Genomic DNA, 19,526 nt, shown 5'->3' with positions numbered 1-19,526 from the left:
TTACGTTGCAAAAGCTGAATTAAACTTGGTAAACTTTGATTAGATGTAAATTGAAACAATTGCATCGGTAATTAATTAGAAGTGCATCGTCAGTCCAGATTGTGGATTTCACAGCAAAACTCACGTGTTAGAAGACTGACAAAACTTTTATATAACTTAAGAATTCAGTCACATTAACTTATTCAGTGCTATAAAAGATACCAAGGATTATTTACGGTGACGTCTCCACGTTGCGTCATACCGTAAAAGTGCATATAAGTGATTGCGGAATACGCTTGCGGTCAGACAAAGCAACGCATCCACTTCGGTGTTATTGGAAAAGTGACCCTATAAACAAGTCGTAAGTTTTTTGTGTCAGTGTGTCCTTAAATCATCATTAGTTTAATTTCAACATTTTTTGTGCCGTTTTTGAAACACAGTCGGTATCCGATAAAGTTATAATTAACTTTCTACAACAAAGTCGTAAATAAAGAAAGACAAAACAAGTTTATTGCCAGTTAAGTTTTAATGATACGACAGGGAGAAATATTAATTGGCACTTATAACAGGATAAGTTTCCTCTTATAGGCCAAATTCCATTACTCTACTTGAAACTCATTCTCGAGTGTCACTTCCAAGTTCTGCCTATTAATTATTGTTGGTGGCAATAATTATTGTGGCCGTAGCCCTCGAGATTTATCACAAGTTCATTGATTAAATTAGGGTGTGAAGATGTGCTTTTGTTTTAGAGGCTTGCTTATTGACTACGAACCAATTAAAATGACGCTCATACGACTTTATTCTTTGAGGTGACGTCATCAATTTTTTGAAGAGGATTAATAATAATTACTACAATGGCAGAATTAATTTGCAATTTTTTGGACGGCGCGTATTTAAATACTTGTAGATAGTAACAACAGGGTTTAAAATAATGAAAGTTCTCGAACTCAATTACGAAAATTTGGGACATTTATCTCTGTCCATCTCCAATGCACCTACGAGTTTTAGGCGCCAGCGCCGGAAAGTTTCCATTTTTATCTTCCTACACGAGTTTGTTAAAACAAACTTTCGAAGTTTGGAATCTTTGTTTCGAGCGAGAGCACCGATGCCGATTTTATTTAAATTCGGGAAAACGTTTGTGAATTTGATAATTTGTAACTCGTCAGTAAACATCCTCCGCAGGAAGGATCTGAAATTGAAAGTTGAAGTTTGTTTCGATTTTGCGAAATTTTATCATTAAACTGGAGGAAAGTAATTAAATATTTATTTTGCGGCTATCAGGAAAATGCGTGGGCGGGTAAAATTACCGGAGCGGTTGAAGCTAAGAAAAATCGGGACTAGTGGTAATTGTTAGATATCTTCCGGTCTGATTACGTCGATAAGCTCTGATTGATTCGGACCTAAATATTCATGAAAAATTTCATCCGATTATTGATGTAAGCGGTTTTTGAAAAATGTGGAACTATTATCCGCCTTACTAAGCCGAAAAATTATTATCCAGTCCCATGAATTTGACGCTTCGATATTGGACGGATAAGCCGCTTTTATCAGATCACGTCCAGAGATAAATTCTAATATTTCAGTACAATTCCTCGGGTCTAATAAAGATTCGATGCGCCGTGACAGCCGGATCCGGGTGACTATTGCAGCCAACCTCGGATTAAAAAAGACACAAACCCTAACTTTTAAGTGCGACTTCAATGTTTTATCAACCATTTTTATTAATAGCGAAGCGAAACAGCAGTCGCAGATATTCGGGCTCTCTTCTGTGAATTCCCGAGATTATCTTTCAGAAGTCTTTCGTTTCCGGGGCGCTCGCAAACTCAATTCCGGAGCGAAAGCCGAACTGCTCTAACTAGTCCAGAAATTCCACTCGACTTTTGTAGGAATAACGGAGAAACAAAAGTTTTCCTAATACGGTTGGCGCTTCCACTGTACAATTACATCTTAATTACGAACCAGCTCAGCTTCGGCAGAAAGAGATCGACACCACGGTTTAAACTTTAACGTCCAACGTGACCGAAAATTCCGCTTCACTCAAGTGCCACAAAAAATTTAGTTATAAGAGTGCGGGATTTTGAGGGATTTAAAAAGTATTTCTCTAGAGTTTCGTGAACGCCGTTGTTTTAAGCCGAAAGGTGGCAGGCCCTAACTCTAACTAAAATAAAAATCCAACTAATTAAAATCGCCATCCACGAATAAAAATTTGAAAATTGTCGGGATTGCGTGCCTGCGTTGTTGGCGCGGAGGGCTGTTTATCACGTGAACCGGCCTAAATTTAACAGTGACTTTAAATTTTATATTTTCCAATTTGTGTGATGTCGAGGCAGAGATATGTTCCATACGAAATTTATTGCGAAATTTCCGCTGGAGCAAACGTGTTCGCTTTACCGATGGTAATGTACGATGATATCTCCATATAATATGATCTATTAATTCTATCTGACCCATTCGAGCCGTCCCAGGAGTCGCTGGGGTTTTTTGATGTATGGGCCTGTCGTGGCGTGAGGGCAAGGACTTGAGGAAACCATTTTTCACTAAGGTAATGCGGAATTATAATTGTTCGGCGTCTATGAGTGGAAATTTATTGCTTTACGGGTAAATAAATCTCGGGGTGTGTATTAGTGACGTGAGGATTTGGTTTCTCAACCGGGTGATCTTTGAAATTTATTATTTGGTGAGAAATAGCCATAAAATAACGTACTCATGTACTTGTGGTTTATGAATCCGCCTTATTTTTGTTTTTTAAAGAACGTTGATAATCAAACAATAATTATATTTTTTTAGTAATCAGTTGATGAGCTCTTTTTAAACACAGTCGTTAGAACATTTGACGTATGTTTAGATAACAATAAGTAACAAACGTATTTAGCATTTAACTGAAAAACGGTGTTTTCTTATCCTTGCATTGACAAAAATTATGTTTGTGATATTTAAATTACTAGTCACTAGTTTTCCGCTAGAGCTGACATTCTACCTTGACTAAGTATGTTAGGCATCTGAATTAGAACAATAGGCCAAAACTGTAGAACTCTGTACAAATAATTGCAAAAATTTGTAACCAGGTCATTGACATCAGTTATTGTTGAATATGTACAGATGTCTACCGCTCGAATTTATTTATTTCATGAATGAACAACGTATTGTAAGCATTATTTAAATTATCTGACGTATCCAACTGGCGCGAAGTCGTATTCATCCCGACTGAATGGCATCGGCGTGCAGTCAGAATTTAAATTTTTTGCAAGTAATTCCAGTAAGTAACCAATTTATAATAATGCGAGCAGCTGTTTTGTGAGAAAAAGGATGTATTATGTATTTTTATTCCGGCCTCCCTTCCGGCCGTCCAATTTCCCTTTCCCTCCCACATTCATTTTAGCAGACTCCTAGGAATCGTATTTTGCCCATGTTATTTTTGTATAATTTGTGTTTTATGATGTAGGCGTTCGTATTTTTTTAATAACGCCATACCTTCCCGTAAGACGAATATTTTTCCCGTTTTTATCAACTTGTTTTAATTAAAACAACGTCCATAAAAACGAAACGAGCACATGTATAAAACAAAAATTAAGAACTCGAAACACAAGCGGGCTTAATAAGTTTATTCATAATGGAACTAATTTCGAGATTGCGAGGCCTGGAATCAATTCCGGGAAAAAGCCATAGTGCATGTCGTAAATTCCGGGCTAATTTTTCCAACCGATCTGTCATGCGAGCCGGCGTGACGTAAGCACGGATTTATCTGTCATACCGGGAAGTTGACAAGTCCACTTTTTCAAGTGCTGCCGGGATAAATCTTGTCGGGCGAAGTTGTGTATAAAAATTCGGGGAGGTTCAAGGCCTTTGATATCAACAGCTTTTTTCCTAGGCGCTAACTGACTAAAATCTGTCACGACTAGCCGTAAAAAATTCGCTCAGGTCGGGAGGTTGTTATAACATGATGAAAAAAGCACAGTTGTGTCACATTAATTTATTTTGTGGCTGTTGTTGCGTCCGGAAGACCGGAGCGCCGAAATTGAGGATTATTAGGAATTTGCTCGTAACGCTCTTAATCTACTAATGGAATTGTTAATAAATATTTTAAAGTAAATTGGCTGGTTTACACACTCGTAGGCAATAATTGAAGGCTTTGGTCGATTTGGGTAATTAAATACTTAAGCTGACTAGCTACTATTAACACTATGACGTTATTGCATTTATCGTTTAAACATGGTTTTATATTTTTGACCGCCGACGACACAAATGGAAGTTTTTCAAGAGCATAAATAATTCATTTAAGATTGTACTGGAATTTCCCGTCAACAAGACTGAATTTTTAAAATTTATATTAGTTAATGTGTTTTTCCTTGGACTGTTAATAATTTCGGTAAACAAAAATAAACGTTCCCTTCGCTGCTGCTGATGAGGGTAGACAGGTAATATAACGATAAAGCTACTTTCTTATCGTGGGATATTTATGTTTTACATTTAAATTTCAATCTGGATTTGTATTGTAAAATCTCCAGTTCTGTCCTTCTTTTAGACTGGCTTTCTAAGCTCTGTTTTGCCTAGGATATTGTCCCGGGCTTCTTTTTTCGGTGTATTTGTTGTCCACATTTTTTACTGGTACTCTACTTCCCATTCTTTATAAGTGTCCCCATAACCCATAAACCCAATTGTTTTATCTCGATGTGCTTCTCTACTGATTTTAATTGTAATAATTTTTTAATAATTTTTTTCACTTCAAACTTTTTCAATTTCTTTATTTCTGTTTTTTTCTGAAACTGACAAAACTTTTCTTTTCATTATGCTTATTTTCATTTCACATTTTGTAAGAGTCTCGTTCCATACTTTCTTAGTTCTTCGTTTAGTTTCTCTTATTACGTCGTCCATGAATAAACCGAAGGGGACTCAGGCTGCCTCCCTGCCTGACACCTTCTCTTCATACAGAATTATTAGTTTCCCTATTCATTTCTTCGAAAACTCCAATGGTTCTTCTAGAATCGTCCTTTGAAATATTCAAAAATATGCAAAATACGCCCAATTTTCGACCAATTTTCAACAAAATTTTCGAAATTTCACTAAATACATTTTCTTGTACATTTCGGGCCGCAGAAGTCATATCCGCTTTCATTTCTTCGATAACTGCAATGGTTTTTCCAAAATAGTCCTTTGAATTATTCAAAAATATGCAAAATCGGCCCAATTTTCTACCAATTTTCAACAAAATTTTCGAAATTTCACTAAATACATTTTCTTGTAGATTTCGGGCCGCAGAAGTCACATCCGTTTTCATTTCTTCGATAACTCCAATAGTTTTTCCAAAATCGCCTTTTGAAGTATATAAAATATGCAAAATATGCCCAACTTTCGACCAATTTTCAACAAAATTTTCGAAACTTCACTAAATACATTTTTTTGTAGATCCCGGAGCGCAGAAGTCATATCAGCTTTCATTTCTTCGATAACACCAATAGTTTTTCCAAAATCGTCCTTGGAATTATTCAAAAATATGCAAAATACATAATGTACATTCTTTGAACAACACGAACTCAAAAACATGTTTATAATTTCTTGTAAAGAAATAAATATTTTGCAGTTAAGCTCCGCCCCTGAGGTTCACGGTGAATAAAAAAAATCATCACAATTGCGATAGGGTGGGTGGGCGGGCCTACATTTTGCCTTTTTGTTTTAAAATGTGTAGACTCCATTTCGCAACATGAAACTTAAAACATGTTTAAAATGATAAATTTTGTATAGCGAAATATCGATTTTACAATTACGCTCCGCCCTTCGGTCTGATCACGCGGACATCGAGACGGATGGGTGGGGCTTTCGGTTTTCTTGTTTTAATTAACACATTTAGTTTTCTTGACATAACATAGGTACTTTAGAATATATTTCCCATGGTAATTTCTCTTAGAAAAATAAGAATTTTAAAATTAAGCTCCGCCCCTCGGCTTACGACGAGAAAAAAAATCATCCGAATTGAGATAGGGCGGGTGGGTGGGGTTTATATTTTGCCCTTTTTTCTAAATATGTGTAGTCATCTTTTCACAACAAGGAATTTAAAACATGTTTAAAATGGTAAATTTGTATAGGGAAATATCGATTTTACAATTAAACTCCACCCCTCGGCTTAGGACCAATAAAAAAATCATGAGACTTGAGACAGGGCGGGTGGGCGGGGCTTATATTTTGCCATCTTTTTATTAATATACATATAGCCATCTTTTCACAACAAGAAACTTAAAACATGTTTAAGATGGTAAATTTGTATAAGGGAAATATCGATTTTACAATTAAGCCCCACTCCTCGGCTTAGGACCAATAAAAAAATCATCAGAATTGAGACAGGGCGGGTGGGCGGGGCCTATATTTTGCCTTCTTTTTATTAATATACATAGCCATCTTTTCACAACAAGAAACAAAACATTTTTCCTTTTTGTTTTAATACTCGTATAGAGTTCTTACAATTTTCAACGAAATTTTCGAAATTTCACTGGATACAATTTCTTGTAGATTTCATGCCATAGAAGTCACTTCCGCTTTCATTTCTTCTATAACTCCAATGGTTTTTCCAGAATCGTCCTTTGAACAGTACAAATTTATGCAAAATACGAACAATTTTCGACGAATTTTTAACGAAATTTTCGCTATTTCACTAGATACATTTTCTTGTGGATTTCAGGCCGCAGAAATCATTTCCGCTTTCGTTTCCTCGATAACTCAAATGGTTCTTCCAGAATCGTGCTTTGAAATATTCAAAATATGCAAAATACGCCCAATTTTCGACCAATTTTCAACAACATTTTCGAAGTTCCACTAAATACATTTTCTTGTAGATTTCGGGACGCAGAAGTCATATCCGCTTTCATTTCTTCGATAGCTCCAATGGTTTTTCCAGAATCGTCTTTTGACAAATTCAAAAATATGCAAAATATGCCGAATTTTCGACCAATTTTCAACAAAATTTTCGAAATTTGCGAAAGTCAGTCTTACCTTAGCAGAAATTAGCCCCGCCCACCCACCCACTCGTTTCTTAGAGAATATGTCACTTGCCAAAATCAGTTTTATCTTAGAGAGATCTCATTTGCCAAAATCAGTTTTATCTTAGAGAGATCTCATTTGCCAAAATCAGTCTTATCTTAGCAGGTACTAGCCCCGCCCACCCACCCTCTCTTTTCTTAGAGGGGACCTCATTTGCCAAAATCAGTTTTATCTTAGCAGGTACTAGCCCCGCCCACCCACCCTCTCTTCTCTTAGAAGGTATGTCATTTGCCAAAATCAGTTTTATCTTAGAGGGTATGTCATTTACCAAAATCAGTCTTATGGTTTAAATTTATATAGATCAATGTGTCGATTTTTTGGGAAAATGTTTTAACATTTGTTTTTTCTTATTTAAAAGCTTAAAGCGATAAATTTTCAAATATGTGAAACTTGTTTCTAAGAAATGAGCGTTTTCTAAAATATTATCTTCGTGCATTTTACATCCGGGTGCTTTTATAATCATTCTAATAATTCTTCTTCTCTAGTGTTTTCTTGTATATTTTCTGCGGTTAAGAATGTCATTTCCCTACAATTATTGCAATCCTTATTGTCCCCATTTTTTGTCTATTTTTGTAATTTTTGATTTTTTTTTTTGTATTTTTTAATCTCTTTATCCCTTCTTTGAATATTATCTTCTCCTCAATTATATCTTCTATGTTATCATTATCCTGATTTCATCCTCTCGTTTTATTTTTCTATTGTTTCCGGCTTCCCATGATTTCTTCTTTTCCAGTTAAAATTTCTCCTTGAGTGTTTTTTGTTCCTACTTTCTTTCCTGTTTTACTGTTTGTTTAGCTGTATTTTCCAATTTTATCTCCAAATTCTCTTCAATTTTTTATTTTGCTTAAAATCCAATACTGAATTCTAAATTTTCTCCCCTCTTTTCCTTTCCAACTTTTTTCTGTTTTTAATTTCATGTTTGATGTTATCTGTCCACCATGCAGTTTGTTTATTATTATTATTATTATTATTATTTGTTTTCCTATATACCCTACAGAATCTAACACAATTTTCTTGAACATTACCCATTTTTTCTTTTTCCGTACGCGTTACTTTTATTCAATTTTTGAGTTTTCCTTATTTATTAGCTATCTCTATTGTGTTCATCCCCTCTATCTCTGTGGATTTTCTTGTGTTCATAAAAGATATTTGCCACTATTAAGTTTTGGTTTCGCTAAATTTATATCTTTATCTTTTTATCTTTCATTCCGATGTTTCCTGTTTTCCTTTTTCGGTTCCTTCGATTCTCCCATTTTTTTGCCATTCTTTCGATCTTACCTTGATTCAGTTTTTTGGGTTCGACCTCCCATTTCTGCTGATAACTTCTCCTAATGTCTTCTTCCGGTTATTCCATTTAAATTTTTTGCCATTCAGGAAGTTTTGTAATCGAGTCAATTGGGAGATTGGGTACTTTCATATTTTCTCGACGTGGCATAACCCCAAGAGTATGAAAATCAGTCTCCTGTTTCCGTCTGTCTGTCTGTCTGCCATCTGCCCGGATTTTTATTGGACACATAATCTACAAAACTACCGTACAGATTGTTGTCAAATTTTGTATGTATGTTAGGAATAAAGTGTAGATGATAAAACGTTAACCAAAATTTGCTTAGTCATCCCTATATGATGACATTCTTCAAAATTTTTAATAAAAAACCGAATGCGCTTAATTAATGAATCAGTCTTTTCCTATGTGTTCAGAAGACGAAATCAATAACATTTTAGTTTCTTTTAACACATACATATATGCAGACTTTGATTCCGGCGCTAATAGGCCGATACGATACGAAAGTGGAAATGGTCGAATTCTTTCGAAGTATAAGCATAAACAGTTGAAGTTAAATAAGTACTAGGAATTAAGAATACATTGTTCCCCGTTGGTCATGTGCTTCAAAGCGTATGCCGAATTTCCTAATAATCGATTGTGTGGTTTCTGAATCACCTGTAATTTTTTTTGCACCAAAATCTCGATAACAACTTTTCAAATAATTATTAAATAGCTCAAAAAAGTTAGTTGAAACGGTATTGTAACCGAAAATACTGATATAAATATCTTCCACCAATAACTGTTTGAATGTTAATCTCTTCTCTTGTAGAGAATTGCCACACTACATACTAAAGCGTCAGGAACCGAAATCAACCGAAGACCTTAAAAAATGCATGAACGTGTCCTTGTAAAGTGGTTTAAAAATTGATCAAGTTTACAATTTCAGACTCAGAATTGCTAATTATAATAATTAATGATAAAAAATAATAACAACTATTATAACTACTTTGCGAGTCCATGGAATAAACGGAAAAAAAGGCGCACTTGATGCTGATTACGCCGACATGGTGGTAGTGACCACGAACGCTCGCTCCTGCAGGAATCGGAACACTGGACTCAGCACTCCGAACAAAGAGCTTTAACAAGTTGTGCACGGAATTTGATCGTTTGTTCGGAAAGAAAAAAGCGAATTGCGACTGCAGTTGCAAATCGAGCCGAGAAACAACTTTCTGTGAAAAAAGTAAACACGAAAATTAAACAAATATAATGGGATTTCCTCTTGTCGATGTTTCGTTATATAACGCAAACGCATCAAAAACAAGAACAAATGTAACGTCCTACTGAGAAAAGCCACACGAACATAATTAATAAATCGCTGACAAATCCTCTCAGATTGCTCCCCCTGAAATATGTCAGGCGGGATCAAGACGTTCTTTCCCCTCCAGTTTTTCCGCCGAGAAATAAAAATGTATTAACGGCCTAAGCTAGTCCGTAAATCCGACAAGTCCTTTCTTGTACAGTCGGGAATTAAGCGATCCCTGTTATCTACCACCTACATTAGTGCAGCGGCTTTTGTCAAATTATCGCCGAGACCTTTCATTTCCTGCGGCAATCGTGGCAGCGTTCGCAATTGTTGTGATATCCTTTGAACTATTTTCAAAACGGGAAGCTTCGGGAGGCCGCAGCGTGACAGCGCCTCCGTCCCATCTCAACTTGGAAATACTTTAAGTTCTGACCAAGCCGTGACAGTTGCTCGTAATTAACTATGGGTTCGTGGAATGAAACGATTTTTTCCAGCCCGATCGTAATTAACCCTCGCACATCAACGGCCATCCGAAGCGCTGCTAAAACAATTGGCCAAATGAAGCAATAAACCGTGCCGAACACAATCGTAAATGTAACGCGCTGTCGTGTGGCACATCCGCGGCACAAAGGCGCCGAAGGTCACTTGATCGGGATTCGGCGCGGCCACAGAGTGGACCGCCGAGGCCACGGCAAACACGAACATGCCTCAGTACAATCCCTGGTCGAGTAATTCCTTTACCACTAATCCACAGCAGGAAACGGACTGAAATAATGCGCTTTCATGATCAGTAAAACGCCCACATATCGTCACAAAAGCGGGACACGTGTTTTTGGGACACGCTAATTGAACGGACACACGACTCTGTTTAAACGAAAGGGTCATTGGGTGAGGGTGGACGGGGGAAGAAATTCCACAAATCGAAAGCAAGAGAGCTGTGTAGGCGAGGGTTGCTGTTTTGAACTTTCCAAGTGCGGTCGATTTTTTTTTGTAATTCTATGAATTATTTAGGCGTAACTGTGTAAGGTTAATTCTGTGCCCAAATCGAGATCTTTTGACCATGCGGGCAATAATGGTGCATTAATTAATAAATTAGGAATGATTTTTGCACACAATCGAGAATTGTCTCTATCACAAAGTCAGGTATTTGGATTATCAAATATTTATAGAATTGGTTTATTGTCAAAATAACCTTCAGGTGGAATGCTAGACGAAGGGCAAATTTGAATTAGGCACCAGTTCTAAATGCAATTTGTTCTTTTTCTTAAAAATGTGACTAAACATATTTTTAAACTTTTAATATTTCTTCTTTGTATTTACGCAGCTTATTAGAACATTCACTAATGAACAATTTGCTAAAGAAAGATCTATGAAATACCTAATTCTAGAAAGTTACTATCGCAGGCAAAGGTATTGTCAGTACGCAGCGGCGAGGGATATTAGACTGCTCCGCCTCCTCACAGGGGGTTTGCATAATCCCTAAACACTCAGATACAATAAAGTGGGCAATGATGAAAATTTCCCGGCTTGATTACAGAAAATTTTGAATTCGAATCGACAGCTTTTTGAGATAAAATTTTTTAAATTGCATTTCAAAATGAATATGTAGAATCTTGCCCCGGGACATTAAAAACACTATATTTTTGACAAAACAGCACATCACAGACTTGTCTGAGGATTTTTTGACAACTTTTTCAAAACCAAAATTTTTCAAACATGAATTTTGCAATTAAGCTCCGCCTCTCAAAATGACAACAAATGAAAAATTCGTCACTATTGAGAAGGGCGGGTGGGTGGGGCTTCATTAATCAATATTTCTTTTTCTTAACATGCATATAGTTTTTTTTTCAATAACACGAACGATACTTAAGCAATGATGCCCCCAAAATTGTGTCATAATAATTTAAAATAGACTTCGTGGCCCTCCAGATTGTATCATGATCATTTTACAGTCGACATACGTGGCCTTCAGATGATTGTGTCAATCATTTAAAATTGACACACGTGACCTTCGAAACTGTGTCAAAATCGTTTATAATAAAATACTTGTAGCCCCAGAGATTCCATCATAATCGTTTTAAAAAGAGTAGAAATTATTTAATAATCTTTTTAATGAAGCAAACAAATATGAATTTTGCAATTAAGCTCCGCCCCTGAAACTGTCAACAAGTGAAAAATTCGTCACGATCGAGAAGGGCGGGTGGGTGGGGCTTAATTATTCAATACTTCTTTGTCTTAATATGTGTATCTTTTTTTTTAATAATACGATACTTAAGCATTGGGGTCTCCGAAATTGTGTCATAATAATTTAAAATAGACTTCGTGGCCCTCGAAATTGTATCATAATCATTTTAAAATTGACATACGTGGCCTTGAGATTGTCTCAATCTTTTACAATAGACACTTGTGGCCTCGGAAATTGTATCATAATCATTTAAAATTGACACGTGATCCTCGAAACTGTGTCAAAATCATTTACAATAAGACACTTGTGACCCCAGAGATTACTTCATCATCGTCTTAAAAATTAAAGAGATTATTTAATAATCTTTTTAATGAATCAAACAAATATAAATTTTGCAATTAAGTTCCGCCCCTGAAACTGTCAACAAGTGAAAAATTCGTCACGATTGAGAAGGGCGGGTGGGTGGGGCTTAATTATTCAATACTTCTTTGTCTTAATATGTGTATCTTTTTTTTTAATAATACGATACTTAAGCATTGGGGTCTCCGATATTGTGTCATAATAATTTAAAATAGACTTCGTGGCCCCCGAAATTCTATCATAATCGTTTTAAAATTGACATACGTGGCTTTGAGATTGTCTCAATCTTTTACAATAGACACTTGTGGCCTCGGAAATTGTATCATAATCATTTAAAATTGACACACGTGATCCTCGAAACTGTGTCAAAATCATTTACAATAAGACACTTGTGACCCCAGAGATTCCTTCATAATCGTCTTAAAAATTAAACAGATTATTTAATAATGTTTTTAATGAATCAAACAAATATAAATTTTGCAATTAAGTTCCGCCCCTGAAACTGTCAACAAATGAAAAATTCGTCACGATTGAGAAGGGCGGGTGGGTGGGGCTTAATTATTCAATATTTTTTTTTCTTAATATGTGCATCTTTTTTTTTAATAACACGATATTTAAGCATTTGAGTCTCCGAAATTGTGTCATAATAATTTAAAATAGACTCTTTGGCCCTCGAAATTGTATCATAATCATTTTAAAATTGACATACGTCGCTTTGAGATTTTCTGAATCTTTTACAATAGACCCTTGTGGCCTCGGAAATTGTATCATAATCATTTAAAATTGACACACGTGATCCTCGAAACTGTGTCAAAATCATTTACAATAAGACACTTGTGACCCCAGAGATTCCTTCATCATCGTCTTAAAACTTAAACAGATTATTTAATAATCTTTTTAATGAATCAAACAAATATAAATTTTGCAATTAAGCTCCGCCCCTGAAACTGTCAACAAATGAAAAATTCGTCACGATTGATAAGGGCGGGTGGGTGGGGCTTAATTATTCAATATTTCTTTTTCTTAATATGTGTATTTTTTTTTTTAATAACACGATACTTAAGCATTGGGGTCTCCGAAATTGTGTCATAATAATTTAAAATAGACTTCGTGGCCCCCGAAATTGTATCATAATCATTTTAAAATTGACATACGTGGCCTTGAGATTGCCTCAATCTTTTACAATAGACACTTGTGGCCTCGGAAATTGTATCATAATCATTTAAAATTGACACACGTGATCCTCGAAACTGTGTCAAAATCGTTTATAATAAAATACTTGTGGCCCCAGAGATTCCTTCATAATCGTCTTAAAAAGAGTAGAAATTATTTAATAATCTTTTTAATGAAGCAAACAAATATGAATTTTGCAATTAAGCTCCGCCCCTGAAACTGTCAACAAGTGAAAAATTCGTCACGATTGAGAAGGGCGGGTGGGTGGGGCTTAATTATTCAATACTTCTTTGTCTTAATATGTGTATCTTTTTTTTTAATAATACGATACTTAAGCATTGGGGTCTCCGAAATTGTGTCATAATAATTTAAAATGGACTTCGTGGCCCCCGAAATTGTATCATAATCATTTTAAAATTGACATACGTGGCCTTGAGATTGTCTCAATCTTTTACAATAGACACTTGTGGCCTCGGAAATTGTATCATAATCATTTAAAATTGACACACGTGATCCTCGAAATTGTGTCAAAATCATTTACAATAAGACACTTGTGACTCCAGAGATTCCTTCATCATCGCCTTAAAAATTAAACAGATTATTTAATAATCTTTTTAATGAATCAAACAAATATAAATTTTGCAATTAAGCTCCGCCCCTGAAACTGTCAAGAAATGAAAAATTCGTCACGATTGAGAAGGGCGGGTGGGTGGGGCTTAATTATTCAATATTTCTTTTTCTTAATATGTGTATTTTTTTTTTAATAACACGATATTTAAGCATTGGGGTCTCCGAAATTGTGTCATAATAATTTAAAACAGACTTCGTGGCCCCCGAAATTGTATCATAATCATTTTAAAATTGACATACGTGGCTTTGAGATTGTCTCAATCTTTTACAATAGACACTTGTGGCCTCGGAAATTGTATCATAATCATTTAAAATTGACACACGTGATCCTTGAAACTGTGTCAAAATCATTTACAATAAGACACTTGTGACCCCAGAGATTCCTTCATCATCGTCTTAAAAATTAAACAGATTATTTAATAATCTTTTTAATGAATCAAACAAATATAAATTTTGCAATTAAGCTCCGCCCCTGAAACTGTCAACAAATGAAAAATTCGTCACGATTGAGAAGGGTGAGTGGGTGGGGCTTAATTAATCAATATTTCTTTTACTTAATATGTATATAGTTTTCTTTTAACAACACGATGTTTAAAGCATTGGAGCCCCCATAATTTAAATATCTAGAAGTTACCAACAAATTTATTTCATAGATAAATAAATCTTACCATTTTTCCAGAATCTCTTTTAGAAAATTGAATTTTAAGCTGACTATATCTAAAATCTTGCTCTGGTAGCAGAATTTTTTGAAAATGTTGAAATAATTTTTTCAAAACCAAAATTTTTTAACGAAAATTTGGGAATGTTTCGACCACTTTGGAAACTTAACTATAAAGACATCTGCTTGAACATTTCGATCACCAGTAGTTGCTTTCAGCCTCATATTTTCGGTAACTGGTCTCACTTTTCCAGAGTGAATTGTAGAACACATAATTACACAAATAAATCTCTAAAATTTATATACAAGTAATATTATATGAATGTCCTATTTTTTTAGTTTTTCAATAGTGCTCTCTAATAATATCTGAATTACTCATTTAAAATATTAGAAGTCTAAAATTTGAAACGGTAAATTAATGCAAGGGTCGATGTCCCAGTATAATTTTAGCTTCATGTCACTTTAGACTGTTGCGAAAATGACGTCAACTGAGTTTTTCAAAATATGTTATATTTTTTAACTGTCTTAATTTTACACGCTGTAGTTAATGTCCTACATATATTTTAGAAATTTTATGTTAGAAACCGCATGGCTTTTCACACACAAAGAAAGAGAAAAAAATAGAAGACAATGGTGTTTTCTTAAAGATATTCTTCTGATATTTCTTTGTCAAAAATCAGATAACTGGTCTTAAAAAGAACAACGACTGCTATTTGGGTGAATCTTTCTTCACCACAGCATGATAAAAAATTAATCGAAGGAAATTTTCAACAGGATAGGGTTACAGCGCGGGCGCCAGATTTAGTGTTCCTTTCCATATTAATTAATAATAATGATGCAAGCAGTAGCACTTTTTGCTTGTTGTTTATTCGTAACCCGGTTTTGACGTGTGCAGCCTCTGGCGTCGCACGACCTTGCATATATTGCATTTTCCTTCTTCTTAAATAAAAATTAAGTCCTCTAATAATTATAAAAAACGCATTTGTGTCTTCTTTTCAAGAAATTAATTCCTACTTTCTCTAAAAATAACTGCAATTTGTAGCATCTGCTCGTTTTTAATTATTAATACTGTCATTACCATTATGTTGGTAGTTTTCCACGTAAAATAACCCAAGCCAAGGTTGCCTCGAAGATCAATTAATTAATCAGTTATAGTTAGTAATGGACTTCGTCCCAATCGACTATAATTCAAGCGATTGTAATTTGACTACTTCGATTTCAGGTTAACAGTCATTCACATGAATTAACAATAAACAAAGGAAAAACATCGACTCAGTTCGCGTTGAAGTTGTTCAGAATAACGATTAGTTAGGCCTTTGCCTACAGCCAAGAAACATGTCACTGATCCATGACAGGCTACTTTCAGGGGTCCCCAACATTTCGGAATATGCTGGTAAATAATCACTAAATTTTGAAACACGATATACACGTTGTCCACCAGATTCCAGAATCGAGAATTACCCCTTGATGGGTTCTCCGCTCCAAATCACAATCATACTGGCATCCTACGCACTATTTGTCATGAAGACAGGACCAGCTTTCATGAAAAATCGACAACCCATGAAGTTGGATCACGTTATTATGGTATACAACTGGGTTCAAATAATTCTGAACACTGCAGTGTTTCTCATTGTAAGATCGTCGTAATTAGGTTGTAACAAACCCACAGGGCAGAATTTTAGGCGTTGAAAGAATGGAACAATTTTAGCATCGGGTGTTCTCCGATGGATCAAAGCCAGAGTCGTGCAGCTATAAGGATAATGCAACTGCAGTACAGCTACACGTTGCTGAAATTCCTGGATCTTCTGGATACGGTTTTCTTCGTTCTCCGGAAGAAGGACAACCAGGTTACTTTTCTTCACGTGTATCATCATCTGTTGATGGCTGGTTTTGGGTGGGTTGTGTGCAAGTTCTTCGTGGGTGGCCAGATTTATTATGTGGGGATTGCGAATTTACCGGTACATTCGGTGATGTACTTTTACTACTTTCTGACGGCGTGGGATTCCTCGTACAAACGGAGTATTTGGTGGAAGAAACATCTAACGCAGTTTCAAATTGTATGTATTTGGGGATTTTTTTTTTAAATAGTGTATGTTGTTGTAGGTTCAGCATTTCTTTATTTTTACGGTATTTATAATACCGTTTTTGAATCCCAATTGTTCGTATCCAAAGTGGTTGCTGGGGGTCTATTTGATTAATTCACTCATGATGATTTACTTGTTTTCAAAATTTTACGTGGAGAGTTACATCAGGAAGAAGGAAAAAGCACAGTGATAGTGCATTGGATTGTGGTGATTTATTTATTATTTACGATATACATCTGTACATTCTTAGTTGTTCAATAAAAAAATAAGCATTAGCGCCTGTGTTTGTGCGTTAATCGTTAATAAATTCAAGTGATAAGCAAAATACTGCCAAGGATTTATTTAATTTTAATTGATGCACTGAATAAATTAACGTAAAATTGAATCATTATAATAATTATTCTAAGAAATAACAACTATCTAATTATGTATTACAAAAAATATAGTTGTTTGTGTGTAACATACGATGAATAAACAAAACAAACAAGAAAAAAAACGATTGTCAGAAGTGGGATTCGAACCCACGCCCACAGAGTGGACCAGAACGCTCATTCTACCTGATGTACAGGCAAGGAAACCTTGAGTCTGGCGCCTTAGACCGCTCGGCCATCCTGACATATCTACAACCTGTCTCCACTCACTTTTAAACGACACATATTGCTATAAATAGTAGGAGTAGCGATTTTTTCATTTCGATAAATATTAACAAAAGATTAGATAAATTATCTCTAGTCTAATTTGTTTATCTGTTATTGTTCATAAATAGCCTCCGTAATTACTTATTATTATCTGTTACCAATTTACCTAACACCTAATTTATGGCGCAGTTTTAGTTCCCCAGCTGTTCTGAAATTTAAAAATATAAATTCAAGTACACAGATTGTACTTGAATAGTTTTCTTTTCTATTTTTTTTTCGCAATAAAAAAAACATTAACAATAATTAAAGGAAACTTAACGAACTGTTTCTGTTTTTTGTTAAAATTTTAATGTCATTTGTTTTAACAAGTTGAAAATGAAAACAGAAGTGTTCGAAACACGTTCTTGTGTTAATGAAATACCAAATTCGTAAATGTGGAGTTTGACTTCAAACCATTAAAAAATTTCAGCAACAAAATTGCTCGTTTTTAAAAAATGAAATCAGTGGCCCATGAAATTCTTTAAAATTTTCAGAAACACAACACCAGGAATCCCCAACAGTCTTTCAAATTTAAAAAAAAAATAAAACCAGTGAACCTCGAGATTCTTACAAATTATTCAAAAATTAAACACCAGGAGCTCCGGAGATTTTTTAAATAAAAAAAATAATCAGAGGCTTTCGAGATTTTTTAAATTCTTTATAAAATAAACCGCAAGAAACCCCCAAAGATTCCTCCAAATTTTTCGTAAAATAAGACCAGGAGCCTATGATATTTTTTCAAATTCTTTAAAAAATAAAACACCAGGGGCCTTCAAGGTTCTTTCAAATTCTTTAAAAATTAACCACCAGAACCCAGGAATTTTTTTAAAATTAAAAAAAAAATAAAAGACTAAGGGTTTTTAAGATTCTTTAAATTTGTCAAAAAGAAAACACCAGGACCCTCCAGATTTAAAAAAAAAAAAAAAATAAAGCAATAGGGGTCTCCGAGACTTCCAAATTAAAAAAAAAAGAGTCTCCGAGATTCTTTCAGATTTTTAAAAAATAAAACTAATGAACCTCGAGATTTGTTCAAATTCTTTCAAAATTAAACCAAAAGGATCCCCAGGGGATTGCTTAAAATTAAATAAGACTAGGAGCGCATAAGTTTCTTTAAATTTAAAACAAAAAAATGGAGCAACAGAAATTCTTTAAATTTTTTTTAATGAAATCAGTGGCTCTCGAGAATCTTTCAAACCCTTTAAAAATTAAACACCAGGAGCACCAGATTCTTTAAGATTAAAAAAAAAAAAGACCAGGAGCCTCCAAGACTACTTATTTATTTATTGTTTTTAAAACCGGAGCCTCCGATTTTTTTTTCAGATTCTTTAAAAAATTAAACACGGGGAGCCCCAGACATTCTCTCAAATTCTTTGAAAATAAAATACCAATAGATCCAAGATTCTTTAAATTTTTCAAAAACAACACCAGGAATCCCGAGATTCTTTGAAATTTTCAAAAATGGAACACTAGGGCCCCCACAGACGTTCAAATTAAAAAAAAATGAAACAACAAGTGCTTCCAAGATTCTTTAAATTTATCAAAAACAAAACACCAGGAATTCCCGAGATTTTTTCAAATTTTTAAAAATAAAACACGAGGGGTCCCCGAGATTATCAAAATCTTTAAAAAGTAAAAAAGGCCAAGAGTGCCCGGGATTCCTTAAAATTTTTAAAAAATTAAACACCAGAAGAGGTTATTTTCTTTTTCAATAAAACCATATGCTCCGATATTCTTTCAGATTATTTAAAAATAAAACACCGAGAGCCCCAGATTTTTTCAAATTCTTAAAATGTAAAACACCAAGAGCTTTCAATATTCTTTAAATTTTCAAAAATTAAACACTAGAAGCCTTCGAGATTCTTTCGAATGGTTAAAAAAATGCACCACAGGCTCCCGAGATATTTTAAAGTTTTTAAATTATCAGGAGAGCCTGAGATTCTTTCAAATTCTTTCAAAAATAGAACACTTGGGGTCTCCGAAACTTTCAAATTAAAAAAAATATGACCAGTGAACCTCGAGATTTTCACAAATTCTTTAAAAATTAAACATCAGGAGCTCCGGAGATGTTTTCAAATAAAAATAAAATTAGGGACTTTCGAGATTTTTTAAATTCTTTATAAAATAAATCACAAGGACCCCCAAAGACTGCTCCAAATTTTTCGTTAAATAAGACCAGGAGCCCCC

General features: G+C 34.6%; 2 protein-coding genes and 1 non-coding gene across 6 annotated transcripts in view; 1 reads left to right on the top strand and 2 right to left on the bottom strand.

Annotated features, from left to right (window-relative positions):
• Positions 1-19,526, bottom strand: part of LOC135127731 (chaoptin) — a 477,252-nt gene that overhangs the window by 125,273 nt on the left and 332,453 nt on the right. The gene's annotated exons all lie outside the window — the stretch shown is intronic.
• LOC135128317 (very long chain fatty acid elongase 7-like) lies at positions 100-16,940 on the top strand. The gene is made up of 5 exons (XM_064055230.1): positions 100-340; positions 15,804-15,974; positions 16,023-16,213; positions 16,264-16,638; positions 16,685-16,940. Exons 2-5 carry the CDS (start codon positions 15,917-15,919, stop codon positions 16,853-16,855), a joined length of 795 nt encoding a protein of 264 aa, XP_063911300.1. The 5' UTR covers positions 100-340; positions 15,804-15,916; the 3' UTR covers positions 16,856-16,940.
• Trnal-caa (transfer RNA leucine (anticodon CAA)) lies at positions 17,166-17,281 on the bottom strand. The gene is made up of 2 exons: positions 17,244-17,281; positions 17,166-17,210 (listed from the first exon to the last, which is right to left on the bottom strand). It is a non-coding gene; the product is annotated as a tRNA-Leu (tRNA).

The sequence above is a fragment of the Zophobas morio genome, unplaced genomic scaffold (genome assembly GCF_036711695.1).
Source record: "Zophobas morio isolate AGI-343-1 ecotype UQ-CSIRO unplaced genomic scaffold, CSIRO_AGI_Zmor_V1 ptg000012l, whole genome shotgun sequence".
NCBI lineage: Eukaryota > Metazoa > Arthropoda > Insecta > Coleoptera > Tenebrionidae > Zophobas > Zophobas morio.
The sequence above is the reverse complement of the archived record's forward strand: the minus strand, read 5'-3'. Positions and strand labels throughout refer to the sequence as shown.

What these genes read in the sequence shown, in the direction of transcription:
- LOC135128317 (XM_064055230.1), top strand. Translation starts at nt 15,917, where the DNA reads ATGTCACTGATCCATGACAGGCTACTTTCAGGGGTCCCCAACATTTCG. An exon ending in CAACATTTCGGAATATGCTG is followed by an intron (nt 15,975 to 16,022) that starts GTAAATAATCAC and finishes GTTGTCCACCAG; the next exon opens with ATTCCAGAATCGAGAATTAC. An exon ending in ACACTGCAGTGTTTCTCATT is followed by an intron (nt 16,214 to 16,263) that starts GTAAGATCGTCG and finishes GCAGAATTTTAG; the next exon opens with GCGTTGAAAGAATGGAACAA.